This window comes from Alosa pseudoharengus, unplaced genomic scaffold (genome assembly GCF_046254945.1).
Source record: "Alosa pseudoharengus isolate Yale_2024_CS ecotype anadromous, Long Island Sound unplaced genomic scaffold, YU_APseudo_1.1 YU_APseudo_1.1_scf_7, whole genome shotgun sequence".
Taxonomy (NCBI): Eukaryota; Metazoa; Chordata; class Actinopteri; order Clupeiformes; family Clupeidae; genus Alosa; species Alosa pseudoharengus.
The window spans coordinates 9,307,150-9,325,828 of record NW_027468859.1 but is presented as its reverse complement, the minus strand read 5'-3'; the positions used below and the strand labels follow the sequence as shown (position 1 = coordinate 9,325,828).

The 18,679-nt window shown below is 42.4% G+C and overlaps 1 protein-coding gene across 1 annotated transcript in view; it reads right to left on the bottom strand.

Annotated features, from left to right (window-relative positions):
- Positions 1 to 8,923: 8,923 nt before the first annotated feature.
- Positions 8,924 to 18,679, bottom strand: part of LOC143110308 (low density lipoprotein receptor adapter protein 1-B) — a 50,591-nt gene continuing 40,835 nt past the window's right edge. The window contains exons 9-10 of the mRNA XM_076273193.1: positions 10,679 to 10,707; positions 8,924 to 8,997 (exon numbers count right to left, since the gene is read on the bottom strand). Of these exons, the coding sequence (XP_076129308.1) occupies positions 8,924 to 8,997; positions 10,679 to 10,707 (103 nt within the window). The remainder of the gene's footprint in view (positions 8,998 to 10,678; positions 10,708 to 18,679) is intronic.

The following is an 18,679-nucleotide window of genomic DNA, read 5'->3' as shown; positions in this document are numbered from 1 at the left end:
TGGCCAGGAAACGCCTGCTTCTCACCTTCTCTTCTCCTGCGTCGGCCAAACCCACCCACCCCCCATCCTCCCCTCCTCCTCTATTCTCTCTCTTTCTCTCTCTCTCTCTCTCCCCCTCCCCTCCTCTCTGCCATACCAGCCTGAGCCTCTCTGCCTTGTGGAGTCACTATTCTGGGCGGAACAAGCCATTAGCTAAGCTACTGCTGCCTCGTCAGCTAACACACACACACACGCACACACACACACACACACACACACACACACACACACACACACACACACACACACACACACACACACACACACACACACACACACACACACTAACATTCAAAGCAAAGAGAGTGTGGACAAATGATCAAATAATCACATGTATAAAGATAGACACGCACACACACACAAATAGAAACAGAAACAAATGTTAAGCAATCAACTCCTGCAGGATGATTGTCCATAATGTGCCGAACACATTATGTCAAGTAAAAGTAAAATAAATATTGGTCTCTAGTTACAAGTAGTAGTAAGGAGGTTTCTCTTGTGTCCCCATGACCGTTGGAAACAGTGTATTTTTATATTGTAGTGTACTGTAATACTAAGAGCAGGGTTTTTATTCTCTTGTTTCTGATTTTCTTAAAAACAAAACAAAAACAAAACATCAACACAGAATTTGATTGTTGCATGTATTTTCAGCTTTGTTCGTAGAGCAGGGAGAAATTGTGCTAATTTTGAAAAGAAACATCAAAACATTGTGCGCTTTTGGTGCATGCAAGGCAACCATAAGATATAGTGAGCTGAGGTAGTGGTAAAGTAGTAGTGCAAGCAATGTGGGATATAGTCAACACCAGTCTCTCCAGCAAAGCGGCCTGTATTTAATCAACTTGCATGGTTCAGTGCTCACCTAGCAAAACCACACGATACCATACCAATGGGTATCTCTGCTTGGTCTCTTATGGCAAGACAAGCGAATGTTGGACATGATGTCTCAAAAGTTATCACTGAAGTCCTGTCGAAATGTTTGATTTTGACATTGGGTCATAAGGCTTTTACAGTGCTTGGTTGATATGACTAATACGAGTACAGTTGTTGTTGTTTTTGTCATAGTAGGTGTTGGAGGAAAGTAAAATAACTCAATATGTGTCCATCATTGCTGAAGGTGCTCTAAAACGTACAAGGACAATATTAATATCATCAGAATATGAGCGGGATACATGCAAGTAGAGTGATAATATGACTTGATTAGTCAATCGATACAAGCAGTATTAATACAACTTGGCAACTCAACTCTTTTAATTTACCCTCAAAAACATGTATACTTGAAAGGAGGAATTACAGACTTTTGTAAAGTTGATCATTTCAATATACTGTAACATGATTGCATGATTCTCCTAATGGATATGCCATTGGCTGTGCACTTAATTCACTTGCTACAGTTTGGGAAAACCCAAACAGACTAATTGCTATTTCTATGAACATGTGCTTTTAGTATCAATGCTGTGTAAATATTTTTACTCTTTGGTTTTACTTAGCTTAAAGGTCCTTTCCATCATGTTTTTGCTGTAATGATTTTACTGTGAACTGTAAATAAACAGAAAGAACATTCAACTATCATACAGCTGCCCAAATCAGTCATAATGACCTCAATAACAGCTCAGAAATGCATGTGTATAAATGAACATTGCCATGCCTTAGAATCAAACATTGTAAACAACTGTTGGTCATTCATATTTCATGCCAATAAATACTAATAATCCATTACTATTGGTTGTAATGTTTTTGACTCTTAAAGTTGCCATTGCATAATCCAAATGTTAAAATAATGTGTTAAATATCATTTCTATGGTCCCAGCAGTGGTGCGACTGGCTGGGGCACCTGCACCGTACGCCGGCGACCCGGGTTCGATTCCCGCCCCGTGGTCCTTTCCGCACCCCGACTCTCTCTCCCACTCACTTCCTGTCAATCTCCACTGTCCTGTCTAATTAAAGGCATAAAAAGCCCAAAAAATATACTTAAAAAAAAAACAATATCATTTCTATCTTTCAAGAAGAATAATCAACTGATCGTAATAGTCAAATGGGCACAAATTTAGCATTTCTATTGTACAGAGATTCTTTCTTTCTCATGCCATGTAAACAATGAGCAACCAAAGAAAGCAGTGCCTCTTGGATTAGATCATACACTTAAAATGCTTGTTATTTATGACACATTCAGAATAAATGAAGTGAGTTGCTGAAACATGCCAATAATATAGACCATAGGCTATATATGAATACAATGATATGCAGACTTAATATACTATGTTGATTTTGGTACTTTGTGCAAAGTACGAGCTTTTTTCACAGTTCTGGAAGTAGTTGAAAGACACAGAAATGGCCAGACCTCATGAATCATCTGGTTTACTCTCTATCATCCAAAGGGCAGGACATTGGCAGTTTGGCTACAACCTTACAAGCGCCCCTTAACACAACGTTGTCAAAGAGAAGAATAGCTGCCAACGTGGCAAAAGGGCATTGCTGATATGAATGAAAGATGATGGCGCTGTGCTGGGGAAGGAGCAGCCGTGGCACTGGTCCATACCTGGCTGTCTGCTCTTGTCCTATCTCAGACTTAAGGGCACCAAAGACAACCATATTGTGGGCGGCTGTCCAACGAACAGGACTCTGTTGTGTTGTGTACAACTGACGTCATAACTCACTGCGGCAGTAACAGTTACTGGAGAACAGGGTTTATCAGTTGGGTATTTATCAGTTATGGTATTTTCTTCTTTTTATTTTCTGCTCATTTCAATTATACACATCAATTATACTACCTCTCAGACATGTCTGCATAAAAAACCACCGCAAACTGACAGCCAGCTAACATTCACAGCAGCCTCACCAAAAATCTATTCCTTAATCCTCCATTGTTGTAGCCTAGAAATCTAGACGCACCCTAGCGCCCTAGTCTAGCAACTCTCCGTTGGCTTGTGAGCTCGAAAAATTAAACTTCTATCAGGCCAATCAAATCGTGTATAGAGTTGTTAGGTGGGCTTAACATAATGATTGATGGCAGAGTTGCAATGGTTTGGCTTGAATTCCCTGCTACTTGAAAACAAAGAAGATGGATGTTGCTGTTGGCGAACAGTGTGACACGAGTTTTTTTTTAAGTTGGCAAAAGTTTCAACTAGCCAACTAGCTCCGCTGATGGGATAACGCATGGGACTCATCGCGCTGTCCTATTGCGTGCCGAGGGAATTTGAAAGACAACCGATTATCCCGCCCCTCAGACTGAGCACTGCGAACGGTGAGTGCCCAGACCCTACATTTTAATGTGGGTCTGGCTCGTCAGGCTACCATTGCTGTGGCCTAACTACTTATTAGGGCCAGTGGGAAAAAAACAACACATTATACATATTACTATTCAATCTTTGTGAGAACATAACCTTTAAATGACTTAGACAATGGGAAGGTAGGTTTGCTAGGTTGGGTTTGATTTGAAAGGGAGATGTGTGGAGATGCTACTGCTGCTGCTGTAGCTGGTGTATTGACAAGGCATAGAGACATACTGTACCAGTGCTGCACCTAGTCAGGACAGGTGGGCATGGAGCAGATCGGTACAGTAACTCAAGCATACAGTGCAGTGAAGGGGAGAGACAGAGAGCCACTGCAGAGTGAGAACAAGGCTTTTGACAAGGGAGAATCAGAGGACATGGATTGGCTCACACACACACACACACACACACACACACATGCACAAGTACACATACACACACATTTTTGCATTTTCTGCCAGTGTCCTATGCTCAGGGCTTACCCAGTGACTTCTTTTGACATTTAGCTCCCTGGGGGTTTCAAAAATAATTTTATTATTGAACCGTCCAAATTCACAGGATTGAACACTGTTCAAAATAAGAGTGTGACAAAGTAAACAGCTTTGCCCCGAAGCTCTAAACTACAGCACACAAACAGAAAAGTTCTACAACCCCCAAACTTGAGTCATTTCGAACAGCACACTAACAAACGAAAACAAAAAAGAAGAAAATAAATAGTGCTACTGTAGGGGACTAATCAAGGTGAATCAAGGTTTCGGCTGGCCAAGTGTGGCTCCCCATAGAATTGATTAGCACTAAAATAGTCCCGCCGGGCCACCCGCGAGTATGGGAACAGAGACTAGGCAGTCTGGCATCGCAATAAATCTACGCCAGCCAATTACCACAGCAGTGGTCAACCAGGCAGGTAAGAGACAGAGAGAGAATCAATTCAGAGGTCAGACTCTCTCTAGTGGTGACCAGGTCTCTGACAATGCTCTGGTTTTGATGGTTTGGATGATGAACGCTGCAGAACTGCAGCTCAACACGTATTTCAGACTTCAGTGGTGTGCTTCATGATTAGGCCGCATACATGATGTAACTATTTTTTATTTATAATAAAATATGCATTTCACTATTACAAAGGTCTTTTAGTAATGCAAAGGTTTACTGCTACCCCCTTGACTACCTCTTGTAGGTAATAGAAACACAGATCTCTTGCACAAATCTAAACAACCTAATCTCAAAACAAAAGACGTTTACGTATCTAGTAAAAAAGGCCTTTTAATGTTTTCAGCATTCAATGCCTTTACAATGCAATCCAAATAGGGTCAATTTCTAGTATACTTGAGAACACATCATGTATCTGATTATGGATAACTGGAGTTTTCCCACCTATCCCAGACTACCAGATGGGAATATGATGTAAAAACACATAGATATGTCAAAGAATGTTTGCATGGAGTTATATCAGCGAAGTTATGATTCGATAAAAAAGATATTTGAGTCATACGTTTAGGTGTGTGTGTGTTTAACTGGTGTCAATTTGGTTTGCAAAAGGTATCACTTTTATTGTGTATTATATTATTATGTATTGGTAATAACTGTTTCAGGGAGAGAGGAGACAGAGACAAACAAAACATGTGAAACATATTTAATGCACTTAATTAAACAAAATAAACAGTTCCCCTTAGTGCTCTCACATTGCCTGATGAGGAATATTTGTTCCCATACAGTGTGGTGCTGTTGCTGTTGTAAGTCTTCACAGAAATCCGAGTGTTGCATAGATTTCAGCAAAAGTGGAGGCATCGCCCCATGGTACAGCAGCAACAATCCCTAAATAGCTGGTCTTGCTGTCTATATCAGGGCTCATGGACTATGCATCAATATTACTAGTAATAAACAATATCTCATGTATTCGAACACAGACTTCTTTTGATGCCATTTAACATCCAAAAAAGTTTTGTCAGCAGAGTAGTCACAGCATGGAAAAAGCTTATCAGCAGCTGTGATAACGTTTTATCCTGTCGCTGTCCTAACACCCACACATTAAGGCATGCAGACAGTGCAGTGCAGTGCAGTTTAAAAAGCAGTAATCACTGCATTAATTACACTAGATGGACACAAGCAGCAAGACAGGAATGAAGGGCGCTGTACCATGAAGTGGAGCCCAAACAAGCAGAAACCTCGACAGACACACATTGTTAAAGGGTAACTAACAAGTTATTACATATATTTATCAGGGCCTGAAGGGCTGACTTGGTTGAATAAAATATATCCTGTAGCATAATTTCACTTAGAACTATATGAAAAAAAAACTATGCTGTGTTTTAATACGGCTTATTGATTGGTCTCCTTTCATTCACAACATGTTGGCTAGTCTGATGGGGAAATTATGCATGCCTTTTTGCCAGTGGGCATTATTCAAGTACTCCCAAAAATAACCCAGTGGCTGTGCCGCATGGAGGTGAATGTGGCAAGGACTCATTCGGACGGGTGCAATAAAAACAATGTCCAGCCCATGCCTGCTTCAACCTCCTTGACACATTCACAAAAGAATAGCAAAAATAGGAACCTGTTAAGACTTTTTTTCTTTACTGTAGTTATTTTTTTCTTTCTTTCTGAGGCTTGTCAATTGATATTCAGCCCTTATCTCCTGAGAGACTGCTCACTGGCGTATCTAAAATAACTGCATAACATCAAGTTCCATCTGCATGCTGAAGCCTCCACTTTGGATTTCACACAGAAACTCTGGGAGAGAACGCAAGGCTAAAATAAATTAGATGCATTAGCGCATACACGCACACAGACACACACCGCAACCAGAGGACCAATCTAAAGTTTTAGACTCAAGTGCAAAGAGCTCATATTTAGCTCAAAATTGTGTTATAAGTTGACCTTGAGAAGAGCTAGACTATATAGAGTAGGCTAAATAGATATGCTTGGATTTCATCCATTTGTTTTGTAATTCAGAAAGGGGACTCAGTCAAGCCATATTCATTTATATGAATTGTCAATCCTTTAACTAGATTTTGCAGAAACATTATTTGTATTCATATTAATCTATTTAGCAAGAACTGCTCCAATTAACATAGCTGTATGCCAGAGTTAATAAAAAAGGCTCCTTTTCATCTTGTGTCCCCAGACAGATGTTACCACAGACTCCCTATTATCGTACTTCACTACTGATCGTGTGCATGAAATAACCTTTATTGAGCCGACAAAGGGAAATAAAGGGGTGAGAAGCATAAGACAACTTTTAAAAGGTCATTAAAGTTCACTACTAGTTCTGAAAAAAATACTGTATACTCTTCATAACACACTGTATTGTAGGCTCATTATTCTTCTGTCATTTCTTCCAGTTTGTTTGTATGCTTGCATGTTTGTGTGTTCTAGTGGGTGTACTGTTACAGAAATGAATGTTGTGATTTTAGCATTTTTACAGGTTAATGACTGTAAATAGGGCTGCATACATGTTAAATACCAGGGCTGTAGTAACAATGACAGAAATATACATTTATTTTACAACGATGTAAATGAAAACTATTGCCATTATCAACTTCAACATTAGGCCACAAACATGAATTTATTATTTTTTTTTTTAAAATAGAGCAAATCCCACTATGAGAATTGTTTGTCAATAATGCAAAAGTTCCTATACATAGTAGGCTACTACCTCTTTAATGTAATACAAGCAAGGATCTGGTACACAAATCTAAACAAACTAGACCTAATTTCAAAAGAAAATAAAACAAAATATTCACTTCATAGTAAGTACATATTAAACATATATAAAGAGAGCCTGTATAAAGTTTAAACAATATCTTGCATTTGTACATATAGGAATGCATGGATCAGACAATATGCCATACAGTTCATGCGTCTTACAACAGTGGAGTGTCATGTATGTGTTATGGATATCTCATACATGCTTTATGTATGTAGTCAAATGACATGTACAATCGCCCCCATTTTCCACAGTCAGGGTTTTCATTTCAAAAGCAGAAAAAAGATAAACAAATATCCGGTTGAACAAATAGGCCACGATGACAGACATACTGACTTGAAGAAAATGCAAAAATGTGCCAAACACTCCAGTAAGCTTGGAACCTGAGATGTCTTCAAAGTTTCACACTGACAGTTTCTCCCCATTTTATTACCCTGTTTGTCCAAAGACAGAAAGACACCAAATGATAAATGAAGAGGGAAGGGAAAGATAGAAAGAGGACAGAAAGAAAGTAAAAAAGGAAGCAACCTGAACGAAAGATATTCAAATAGAAAGAAAACAAGAAACAACAGATTAAGAGATAGAAGGATAGCTAATGGACCTTTTCATATCTGCGCTCGGCATGCAGGTGTAAAACAGACGGTATGTGCCACTACTGAAACAGCCATATGCATGTAGGCTGGTGGTCCCAGCAGTAAGGTAGTCGCGAGCTGTAGCTGGTTAGAGAATCCTGTGCTGATATCAATCTCACGCCTGCCCACAGAGTGGAAAACTGTGTCCTCTGTGACCACAGCCGTTTCAGTCCGATCAAGTCTGACCACACAGTATCGCAGTCACACACTTGGCAAAAACCAGGTGAACCAAGCGCATAGATAACTGAAGGAGAGTTTGTAACACACACACACACAGACACACACACACACACACACAAACACACACACACACACACACACACAAAATCAGGTAAAATTGCTGCGTCATCATCTGCATAACATCCCCAACATATCAAAGACATCATAGAGTGACATGGCTGGCTCACTTTCTGGGAGCGCATCCAAGTTTATTTTGGTCCCACTACACTCTCAAAAAGAAGGACGCCGTAGCAAACATCATATCATCAATACACACATCTGCCATGTAGCTAACCAATAGCTAAAACGCCTTCGTTTGTTCCATTATTTGTATAAATTATTGATGGTAGGTTTGTGGCCAAGAATTTGTGGTTAAGTGATTCTGGGAAATGTAGTCCATTAGGCGGAGCTCTCAGCCCTGCGGGCATTGATAACTCAGGAGATGTGGCCTACCGGGATGGGAACAGATGCCTTTCTCTCGGGACATGGAACGGTTCGCTGTCAGAAAGAAAAGGATCCGTGAGCGTCAACAGAGAGTGACCGCGGCTTGTGGTAGGAGAATGCTTTTGAAAAATGTGAGAGTGTGTGTGTGGAGAGAGATTCAGTGCCGTCTGCGAGGTATTTGGTTGTGTGTGTGTGTGTGTGTGTGTGTGTGTGTGTGTGTGTTTGTGAGAAGATCATAGGTGTTGGCATTATTGCAGTCAGTGTGTGTGAGAGAGAGAGAGCGAGAGAGAGAGAGGAAGAGAGAGAGCGAGAGAGAGAGAGAGGAAGAGAGAGAAAGAGAGAGAGAGAGAGGAAGAGAGAGAAAGAGAGAGAGAAGGCCCTGTGGTTTTGATGGGAGTGTAAAGGAGGATGGCGAGAGCTTTGGGCTTGTGTGAGATGCTGAATGGGAGATGAGGCAGGCTGTCTCTTTAGATTGAGCACCGCTGTGGCCCCTACTGGAGGGGTGTGTGTGTGTGTGTGTGTGTGTGTGTGTGTGTGTGTGTGTGTGTGTGTGTGTGAGTGTGTGTGTGTGTGTGCTTATGTGTGCTGGGTGGTGGTTTTGGTGCTCGAGGGGTCCTTCACTCTGAGTCGACCTCGTCGCTGCCCGACAGCAGGTCCTCCAGATCAGCTGTCGTCAGACTCAGAGCTGCAGCTTCAGACAACGGCGGTCCGGAGCGGGACTCTGCCAGTCTGATAGAGAGAGAGAGAGAGAGAGAGAGAGAGAGAGAGAGAGAGAGAGAGAGAGAGAGACAGAGGGAGAGGGAGAGAGAGAGAAGGAATGATGGACAGATAAAGAGAGTGGAAGAGAGGGAGAGATGGAGGGAGGGGAGGGAAGGAAGTGAAGCGAGATGTGTGGAATCATGACATTTTCAGAAGAAAGAGAGTGAAGCCAATCAGTGGATTAAGAGTGAAGGGAGAAAGGGACAGAGAGAGAGAGAGAGAAAGGGAGAGATAGATAGGGTAAGAGAAAAAAAGAGAGAGAGGAGAGATAGGATATGGCAAGCGAAAGAGAGAAGTAGAAGACGAGATGTGAAATTGTGATGTTTTCAAAAGAAAGACAACATAACGGAGCAGTAAAATGAAGAGTGGAAGAGAGAAAGAGAGAGGAAGATAGAGGGAGGATGCATAGAAGACGAGAGAGATGGTATCGGGGAATCGTGATGTTTATCCAAAGAATGACAATATAAAAGAACAGTGATGAAAGAACGCAATGCAAGAGGTGGAGAAATAAAGAGAGCAGAAATCAGAAAGAATGAGGAAAAACTTTGATCATTTGAACTGAATTATTGATCACAGAGTGAGATAACAAACACCCACAACCACTGCAGAGAAAACAACAACCAAATCATCAAAAACAACACAGCACAATGGCAGAGATCAACACTTAATCTTGCATGCCATGTACAACCAACACTAGCTACATTAACCAACAGCAATAGCTAAAATAGCGCATATGTTACATGGTTAATAACATATAATTATGTTGAAACACAGTTCATCATAATTGCAGATATCTGGCAGTCAGATACCATGTCCTCAAATCTGTCTACTCTGTTCTAATTTGTATGGACATAATTATGAATGCAAGCCAAAAAAATGACATTGCAAGACAATTAGCTGGGTCAAAGGAACTCAGTTACAAAAAAATGAAACATATTTCACGCATGCAAGTTTAAATATGTTAAGCTGTATATGATGACAATTGATAAATAAGCTGTTTCATTCTTACTGCAGCATGCTACGTACTACATGTAGACTATGGTACCACTAGCTGAACTCAAATCACCTATAACCTTTCGGGTTTAGAATATGGAGCTGTTGACACCATAAGAATCTGTGAACTCCTGCATCATGTATCAATTATATCCTTCCCTATATGTCTTAAATAAAAGGTTATAAATTGGCTAATTGATAATTTCTACATTATGAGATACTTAATATCCTAAATTCCATTTATTGTTTTACTTTTGACTTGTTCTGTGTATGTGTCATAATACAGTATATTCATAATAATTTCTCATTGTGGATGAATGAATGAATCTATCAATATACCAATCTATTAATCTGTCTATCTATCTATCTATCTATCTATCTATCTATCTATCTATCTCTCTATCTATCTATCTATCTATCTATCTATCTATCTATAAAGCAACAGTCACTCTCCATGAAATAACACACATAGAAATAGCAGCCATAGTAAATGGCAGCATCTCTGAACCAGGCTACTTCACACAGCTTCCCCCAGCACTGCCCTTCTACTGTACGAATGATGTGACACATACAGTTTCAATTAAAAACATAGAGTTCATTCTGGCTCTCACCTTACTTACCTGTGTCCATCTCCTCCACCTCCATATTGCTGCAGGTGGTGGGGAGAGAGGGAGAGAGAGAGATTGAGAGAGAGATTGAGCGAGAGACAGAGAGAGAGAGATTGAGAGAGAGATTGAGCGAGAGACAGAGAGAGAGAGAGAGAGAGAGAGAGAGAGAGAGAGGGAGGAGAGATGTGCTGACATTTGTGCATAATGAAATAATCACCCTGCATCCTTGGACCTGACTCCACACATTGCTCACATTGCTTTACACACACACACACACACACACACACACACACACACACACACACACACACACACACACACACACACACACACACACACACACACACACACACACACACAGACAAGCAAGACACACACACACACATACACACACTCTCTCTTTCTCTCTCTCTTCCTCTCTCACACACACACACACACACACACACACACACACACACACACACACACACACACACACACACACACACACAGACAAACAAGACACACACACACACATACATAAACACTCTCTCTCTCTCTCTCTCTCTCCCTCTCTCTCACACACACACACACAACAGCCACACAACTTTCCGTGTCCGTCACAGCCTGACAAAAATGCTCAGTCATCCAAGCGTGTTTGCAACACAGGCTCCTCAGCTGTGACCCCCTGCTGTGTCCTCTGGCCACTGCTGTCCTAATCCCGCTTCTCCAAAGAGACCCCGACGGGCCGGCCATGGGTAGAGGCTGGGGTGTGGCTATACCTGAGGCAGCCATAATTAGAGTTTTGCTGGCTGACGCACTCTTTGCAGGCGGCACTTAAACGATTTTGTTTGCTGGTCAAGAGGGGTTGTGGCGGGCAGTGTGTAACGGCATCCTTGTGCCAAACTGGAGAGAGGAGATGACTACCTCAATTTCATCTCATTTCTGGTGATTTATGTCACTGCGTCGTCTGCTCACTCCTCATCTCATTACGGTAATGACCGATGGCCTCTTTTGCCAGGATGACAAAGCAGTTTCCTACCTGTAAGAATGACCACTGGCAGGGCTGAGAGGTAGGCCCAAGATTAACTTTAGCTGACCGGCGTGGCACAATGGCTGTGGCATTTGCCGGAAGGGGCGAACACAAAAAAAATACAGAAAACGCACACTCTGTTTCTAGATGCAGTGGACGTTTTTAATTTGGCAACGTTTCGGCTGTGCAGCCTTTTTTCGAGTCTACAGCCGTGGCCAACCAGAACGACGGTGATTCATAATGACTACATCAATACAGGAGAAAGTTTCCTGAATTGGATCTAACAAATGCTGATGACACATAGATGTGAGATGTCTGAATAGGTTGGCTCATTCCTACCAGCCTCTGACTGCAGATGACCAAACACATTGCAATTTCCACAATGTAACCAGGGGGGGACTGTCCCTGAAGATAGTTTACAGCTCTGGGCGTCCGCTCAGAATGAAGAATAATATTGAAATAATGAGGTTCTAAAGATGAAGAACTACCACTGATTTCATGGGTGAGCACAGTGACCAATCTGAATCATACTTACAATCACAAGTCATTATTCAAAACCCCGAGATAATCGACATATGAAAGATGCTTTGCTTTGGGAACAAAAATAACTATGATAGCCAGAGAAGAGTATGGTAATCACTGCAGACCTATCTGGGACAAGCCGGAGGTTATTTAGTATTTATCAGTGACTCTCTGACCGAGACTGTCTCTGTCAGACACATCTGAGACGGGCCTGGCTTAGTTCTGGCCCAGATGTGGCTTGCATTAGGTTGGGGTCGGATGAGTCAGCTACTAAGTAGGTTGTCTCTGCGCTAGAAGCACTGCACACCTCATTATCTGACAATGAAGTATCTCTATACATAGGAGAGAGAGGGAGAGAGAGGGAGGGAGAGAGAGAGAGAGAGATCAGAGGAGCATCTCTGAGGTATTCTGCTGTTCAAAAAAGCCTCTGAATACATGATCACAATCTTTTGTTTACTTACCCAAAATGATTCACAACAGAGGCATACTGACAAGATGTTCACACAATCAGTCTCTTTAAACCAATTTTACAAAATTGCACTCTAAATAAAACAGTGACATTTATATGTGACATTTCTTAACAGGATTTTATAATTGTACGGTTCGGTTCTTCGGCTTGCTACCTGCCTCTAGGTGAAGCTGTATAAAATGTCACCTTCCTCAGAGAGGTGACTGAGAGGTTGGCATCCCACGGGACTGTGGCAGCCCCATCTGTTTGTGTGAAATCTCACAAAGATTGCTTTGAGACATTTTAGAGCTGAGAGTCACGCTGACCTAACACGTCATGCGCCTGTGCGAAGAGGGACACACACACACACACACATACACACACAAGAACACACACAAACACACACACACACACACACACACACACACACACACACACACACACAGAGAGAGAGAGAGACACACACACACAAACACACACACACACACACACACACACACACACACACACACACACACACACACATAAAAACACACACACACACACACAAAACACACACACACACACACACACACAGGCTCGGACTGGTAATCTGTACAACCGGGCAAATGCCCGGTGGGCCGGTCCACATGTTGGCCGGTGACCTCCGGGATTTTTTTTTTTTAAAGTTATTTAGACTAGGACTATTTGCGGCCCGTCATGTAGGCATAGGCCTAGCCTATAAATGCAGTTGCATCCATTTGGCTTGGGGGGTGACAGGTCAATCATTTTGGCCTCTTCATGACAGATTCAGTGTGTGTTACGATCGCGCCCCCCTGCCCCACCCCTCAAGTGGATTTGTCCAAGCAGCCGCTAGGTTTGTGGGGAAATATAGCCTACGAGTGCATGGTAGCCTAGTAGGTGCCCTCCGCTGGCTGGTGTTCACATCATCACAGTTTAACCGTAAACAGCAACCAGAGGTCTAGTTTTATTCCATAAATATATTGTTTTTATAGACGTTAGTTGCACGCGCTACCAAGAGCTTCCATTTACTGCACTATGTAGGCTACTGTAGTGCGGTTCTGTCAACATAAAAAAAAACTACGGGTAGTCTACAATTTTCGCACAACTTGGTGGAAAAGTGTAGCATAGGTTAAAATCCATTAATTTTTGGAGCTGATCCTACTCAAAATGAACTTCAAAGTATTTCCCATATAGTAGGCCTAGCCTTTTAGCTCACAATGACAGTGAAAGTGAAACTTGGAAAGTGGAAGTCTCATTACATTAAATGCACAATCAATCGCGATTCGCGAGTCGATGCAGGTAAAAAGTAGGCCATCAACATTGTAGGTTAGTAACGAAGGTAGCCTAATTTTGCAAAATGTGATGACGGCACACAAACTTGGGCAAAAATGTTTAGTAGGCTATACACTTGTGGTGATAGCCTACAGTTAATGTGAATCGCGGACTATAACCAAAGTAAAGGAGATTTGCACCAAATTAAGGCTGTGGTTGTGTTTCTACAACATGTTAGCACAAAACATAATTTCTGTCAACTATGACGATGTCCATGTTCAGTAGCCTATATTTTTTAGTCAAGCAGTGACGTGGTTTAATGCATGGGGTAACATGACGTGAGACAGACAGAATATGAGACTGTCTTGCCTATCCCTGAATCCTGTCCTTCTCAAATCACTTTAAAATGGTGTGATTAGCAACCAGCATTTTTTTTTTTAAATCCCGGAGAGACACCCCCGGACACCCGTGTTATTGTGATTAGGCTATAGATCTAAACTCTCAATGTTTAATGTTTGGGTTCAGTTTATGAAGTGTTGCTACAGCAAAATAGGCCTACTGGGTGTTTGTTATTTATGGGGGGAATCAGGGGAATCAGTCGTCGGTCCAGTGGTGGGCCAGTCCAGGAGAAAATTGCCAGGGCCGAAATTCCCAGTCTGACCGTGCACACACACACACAAACATACACATACACACACACACACAAACATACACACACACACACGCACACGCCTCCCTTCATTCTCTCTGTTTAAGGAGTCTGTCTGAAGGTTTCTATGGACACAACAAAGCTGCCTTCTGCCGATAACTACATCTTTCTGAGGCTTAATTATGTCATAAAAAGAGAACAGATCAATTCCAAGGCCCAGAGTTAAATGGAAATAAAAAAGAGAATAAATGGAAAAAAGACAGAAAGAGAGAAAACAAACAAAGTGAAAGTGTTGCCCTGCTGCCTTAAAGTGTGTATGTGATTGATGGAGGTCCTTATAAGGGCCCCTGGCTGCTTTTTGTTCATTTACGAGAGACGGGGGAAATAAACGACAGGGGCTTTTTTAGAACTCCGCCAGTCTTTAAATTTGTCATTGGTGTGTGTGTGTGTGTGTGTGTGTGTGTGTGTGTGTGTGTGTGTGTGTGTGTGTGTGTGTGTGTGTGTGTGTGTGTGTGTGTGAGAAAAAAAGCGTATGAATGTGACTGGGTTCTTTTTTAAGAGTTATGCATTCATAAGACATTATGTTACATTATTCATTTGTGAGACATGATGTTATGTTTGGGGTGAGTAGTTTCACTGTGTGTGTGTGTGTGTGTGTGTGTGTGTGTGTGTGTGTGCACTTCCATTATAGAGGACAGAGAAACAAGACAATGAGACCGTAGAAACGATGAGATGAACTGCACACTCATGTATGTTACACTTGAGTGACAAACATCAGGCAAAACAAGAGCTTTTAATACATCATCACCACCATCCTCATCCTCATCTTCCTCATCATCACCACACTCAAAACCCTCTTCTCTGCATGCTGAGTGTTGTGTTTGTTTATCAAGCTGAGCTTCGTGCTGTCCCACGACAGATGCACTTCACAACAACACCCGCCAGTACACTTGGTCAACAGCGCAGAGTAAGGCCCCCTCACAGAGCAAAACAAACAGCTCACACAACGCTCGCTCACTGTCAGATTAGATTTCAGATATGTATTTTTGATGTGTGATTACGACTGGGATTTGCCTGAGTGTGTGTTTGTGTGTGTGTGTGTGTGTGTGTGTGTGTACATATGAGTGTGTGTCAGTGTGTGTTTTTCCCTGAGTGTGTGTGTGTGTGTGTGTGTGTGTGTGTGTGTGAGTTTGTGTGTGAGAGAGTGTGTGTGCGTGCGCGTATGTGCATGTGTACATATGAGTATGTGTCACTATGTGTTTCTCCCTGAGTGTGTTTTTCCCTGTGTGTCTGTGTGTGTGTGTCTGTGTGTGTGTGTGTGTGTGTGTGTGTGTGTGTGTGTGTGTATGTTCTCATCAGTAGTTCTCGGGCACACGTCCTTCTCAGCGAATGAACACAACTAATGAGGAGCTGCGCTCCTACGGTGTAGTGAATCAATTCTCTCCCCACGCTTTTTATGGAGAAATAATACTACACCTCAGGGCACAGGGTGCGGGCATGTGGCACGCACACACACACACACACATGCACACACACACACACACACACACACACACACAGTCCAAATCACACAAATACCCACTCATATTTGTGGTCACCTCACATGCAAAACACAAATGAAACAAACACAAAAAACAATTCACACATTCTGTGTGCCACACACACACACACACACGCACGCGCAGACGCACACGCACACGCACACACACACACAAGCATATACACACACACACACAGAGAAACGTGTCCCCTGATTACATGGGGACCCCTGACATTGCTAATTATCCAGTTGGTCCTGTCTGTCCAGCTGTTCATCACGGCCAAATAAATGCTTCTCGAGGAGTCAAGAAAACAATTTGTCCGCCGTCATGGGCCAGACCAGCAGGGCGGAGGCGGCCGGCGCAAGCTGTTAGACCGTAACCGCCACTCAGCACACAGAGCTGCAGACCACGACAGCGCAGCGAGGGAGAGCTAGCGGTGAGTCAGTGAGTAGGACGAGGAGAAATTCAAATTGCAGGGTACCAACTGAATCTCAATCTCACACCGATGAATGTGATATATGGGGTTAACCCTTAAAGGTGTGGGTTTTTGAACATTCTAACATAAGATTCCGTTCCGCAACAATTCAAAATTCTAAAATTCTACGTTCAGTGAACCCAGATATTCTTGACAACGCTCATTTTCAAACATTTCAGTCACGCTGGTGTGACGGTACACCTTTAAGGGTTTTAAGGAAAGACTTACTGTAAAAAACACAACCTCCGTTTTGGCAACTTGTCCGTGCAGTCTGCATATATTCCTTTTTTGAGATGTCTGTGTTATTTTTTTAATTTGAGGACCATCTGGTAAGAGAGTGAGCTGGTAGAAAGCACAGCAAAAAGTCTCATCATAGTTCCATGGGATTGTGAATTTACTTAAAGCAACACCAAAGAACTTTCCCTCTGTCGCATGCACTAGCCTATTTGTTTATCCAGCGCGGCTTTGCAAATAACAATGTCCACAGACAAGGTAGAATATGTTGCATGATTTTATGAAAGTACGATGTATGACATCAGATGCAAGTCAAATTTGTAGTTTCTCATGTCTCATTCCATCGAACTACAGATCCGCTACCCGATCTGGCAAACTTACATAGTGCGGTTATAGCCGATAGAGGGCTGCGAAGCGAATGCAGAAAGTGCCGTTCACCCTGTTACGAGTTGATGAACCACTGAAACGATTTTGGAAACATTATTTTAAGGTACAAAAAACTCTTTGGTGTTGCTTTAAGCAAAAGTACACCTGAGAGGCAGTGATATGCAACAAATGTAAACACTACTGGAGCTCTTGGCAAGAGAAGCAGCCAACCATCTAAGGAGAGTAACGGTCAGCATGTAAAAATGCAGAATTTTGTTTAATGTATTTAATTAAAATAATGAATGAATGAAAAGCATTCAAGGGATCCTACTTGGACCACGCATGTCCCGAACACATGTTTAACACGTCTCCATTACATAACACTGCTCGAATGACAGGACAGGGACAAGCCAAGGACAAACTGCACTGATGCCTCATGTCGTTTAGAACAAGAATGGGGTGCAAGGGAGTGGGGCCGTGCAATATCCCCCCGCTGGCTAATCTTGCTGTGCGAAGCACCGCTAATAGAGCGAGAGCAGGAGCTGTGGTGAGACATTACTAGGTTTTCCACATGCCTGTGCCATGCTGCTGTCTGCTCTCTGGGTGGAGAGAGAGAGAGAGAGGGAGAGAGAGAGAGAGAGAGAGAGAGAGAGAGAGAGAGGGAGGGAGGGGGTACTTCTATCCTCTATATTAGCTTAGGAAACATCCTATTTATGACAGTACCTAGTTTTGCACATGCTTGTGCCATGCAGATTATCAGAGAGAGATAAATAGAGAAATACAGATGGGGGGTGTTACTGTCCTCTACATTAGTAAGAAAGGAAACAAGGTGTTGCATGTTGTAATCCCCTTCTGCTGGGGAATCTTGCTGTGATAAACACCACAAAGGACACTAGAGCAGCCACTGATGTGCCTTTCCACATGGGGGTCAACCAGGCAGAGGATAGATAGAGGATGAGAGAGAGAGTGAGAGAGATAGAGGATAGAGGGAGAAAGACAGAGGATAGAGAGAGATAGAGGATAGAGGGAGAAAGACAGAGGATAGAGAGAGATAGAGGATAGAGGGTGAGAGAGAGAGAGATAGAGGGAGAGAGAGATAGAGGGTAGAGGGAGAGAGAGAGACAGGATAGAGTGATCCTTTGATGAGTCTAATGAGTTATCGGTGCTCTGTGCTCCATTATTCTGTATTTTTAGCACAAGGACGAAGCAGTGCGCGGTGGTGTATATACAGCCGCTTGTTGATGGTGGATCCTAGTGATGCTATGAGTTCACATCCTCTGCTCCGATGTGCGGGTCAAGCACTATGTCACAGAGGAGACAGGCAAAATGAGGAGTGAGAGAAAGTAACCCTGTCCTGTTCTTTGATGAGGCAGGGAATTCAGTACTACTACTACTACTACTACTACTACTACTACTACTGCTACTGCTACTGCTACTACTACTACTACCACACTGTCACTAGTACTCTACTACTACTACTACTACTACCAC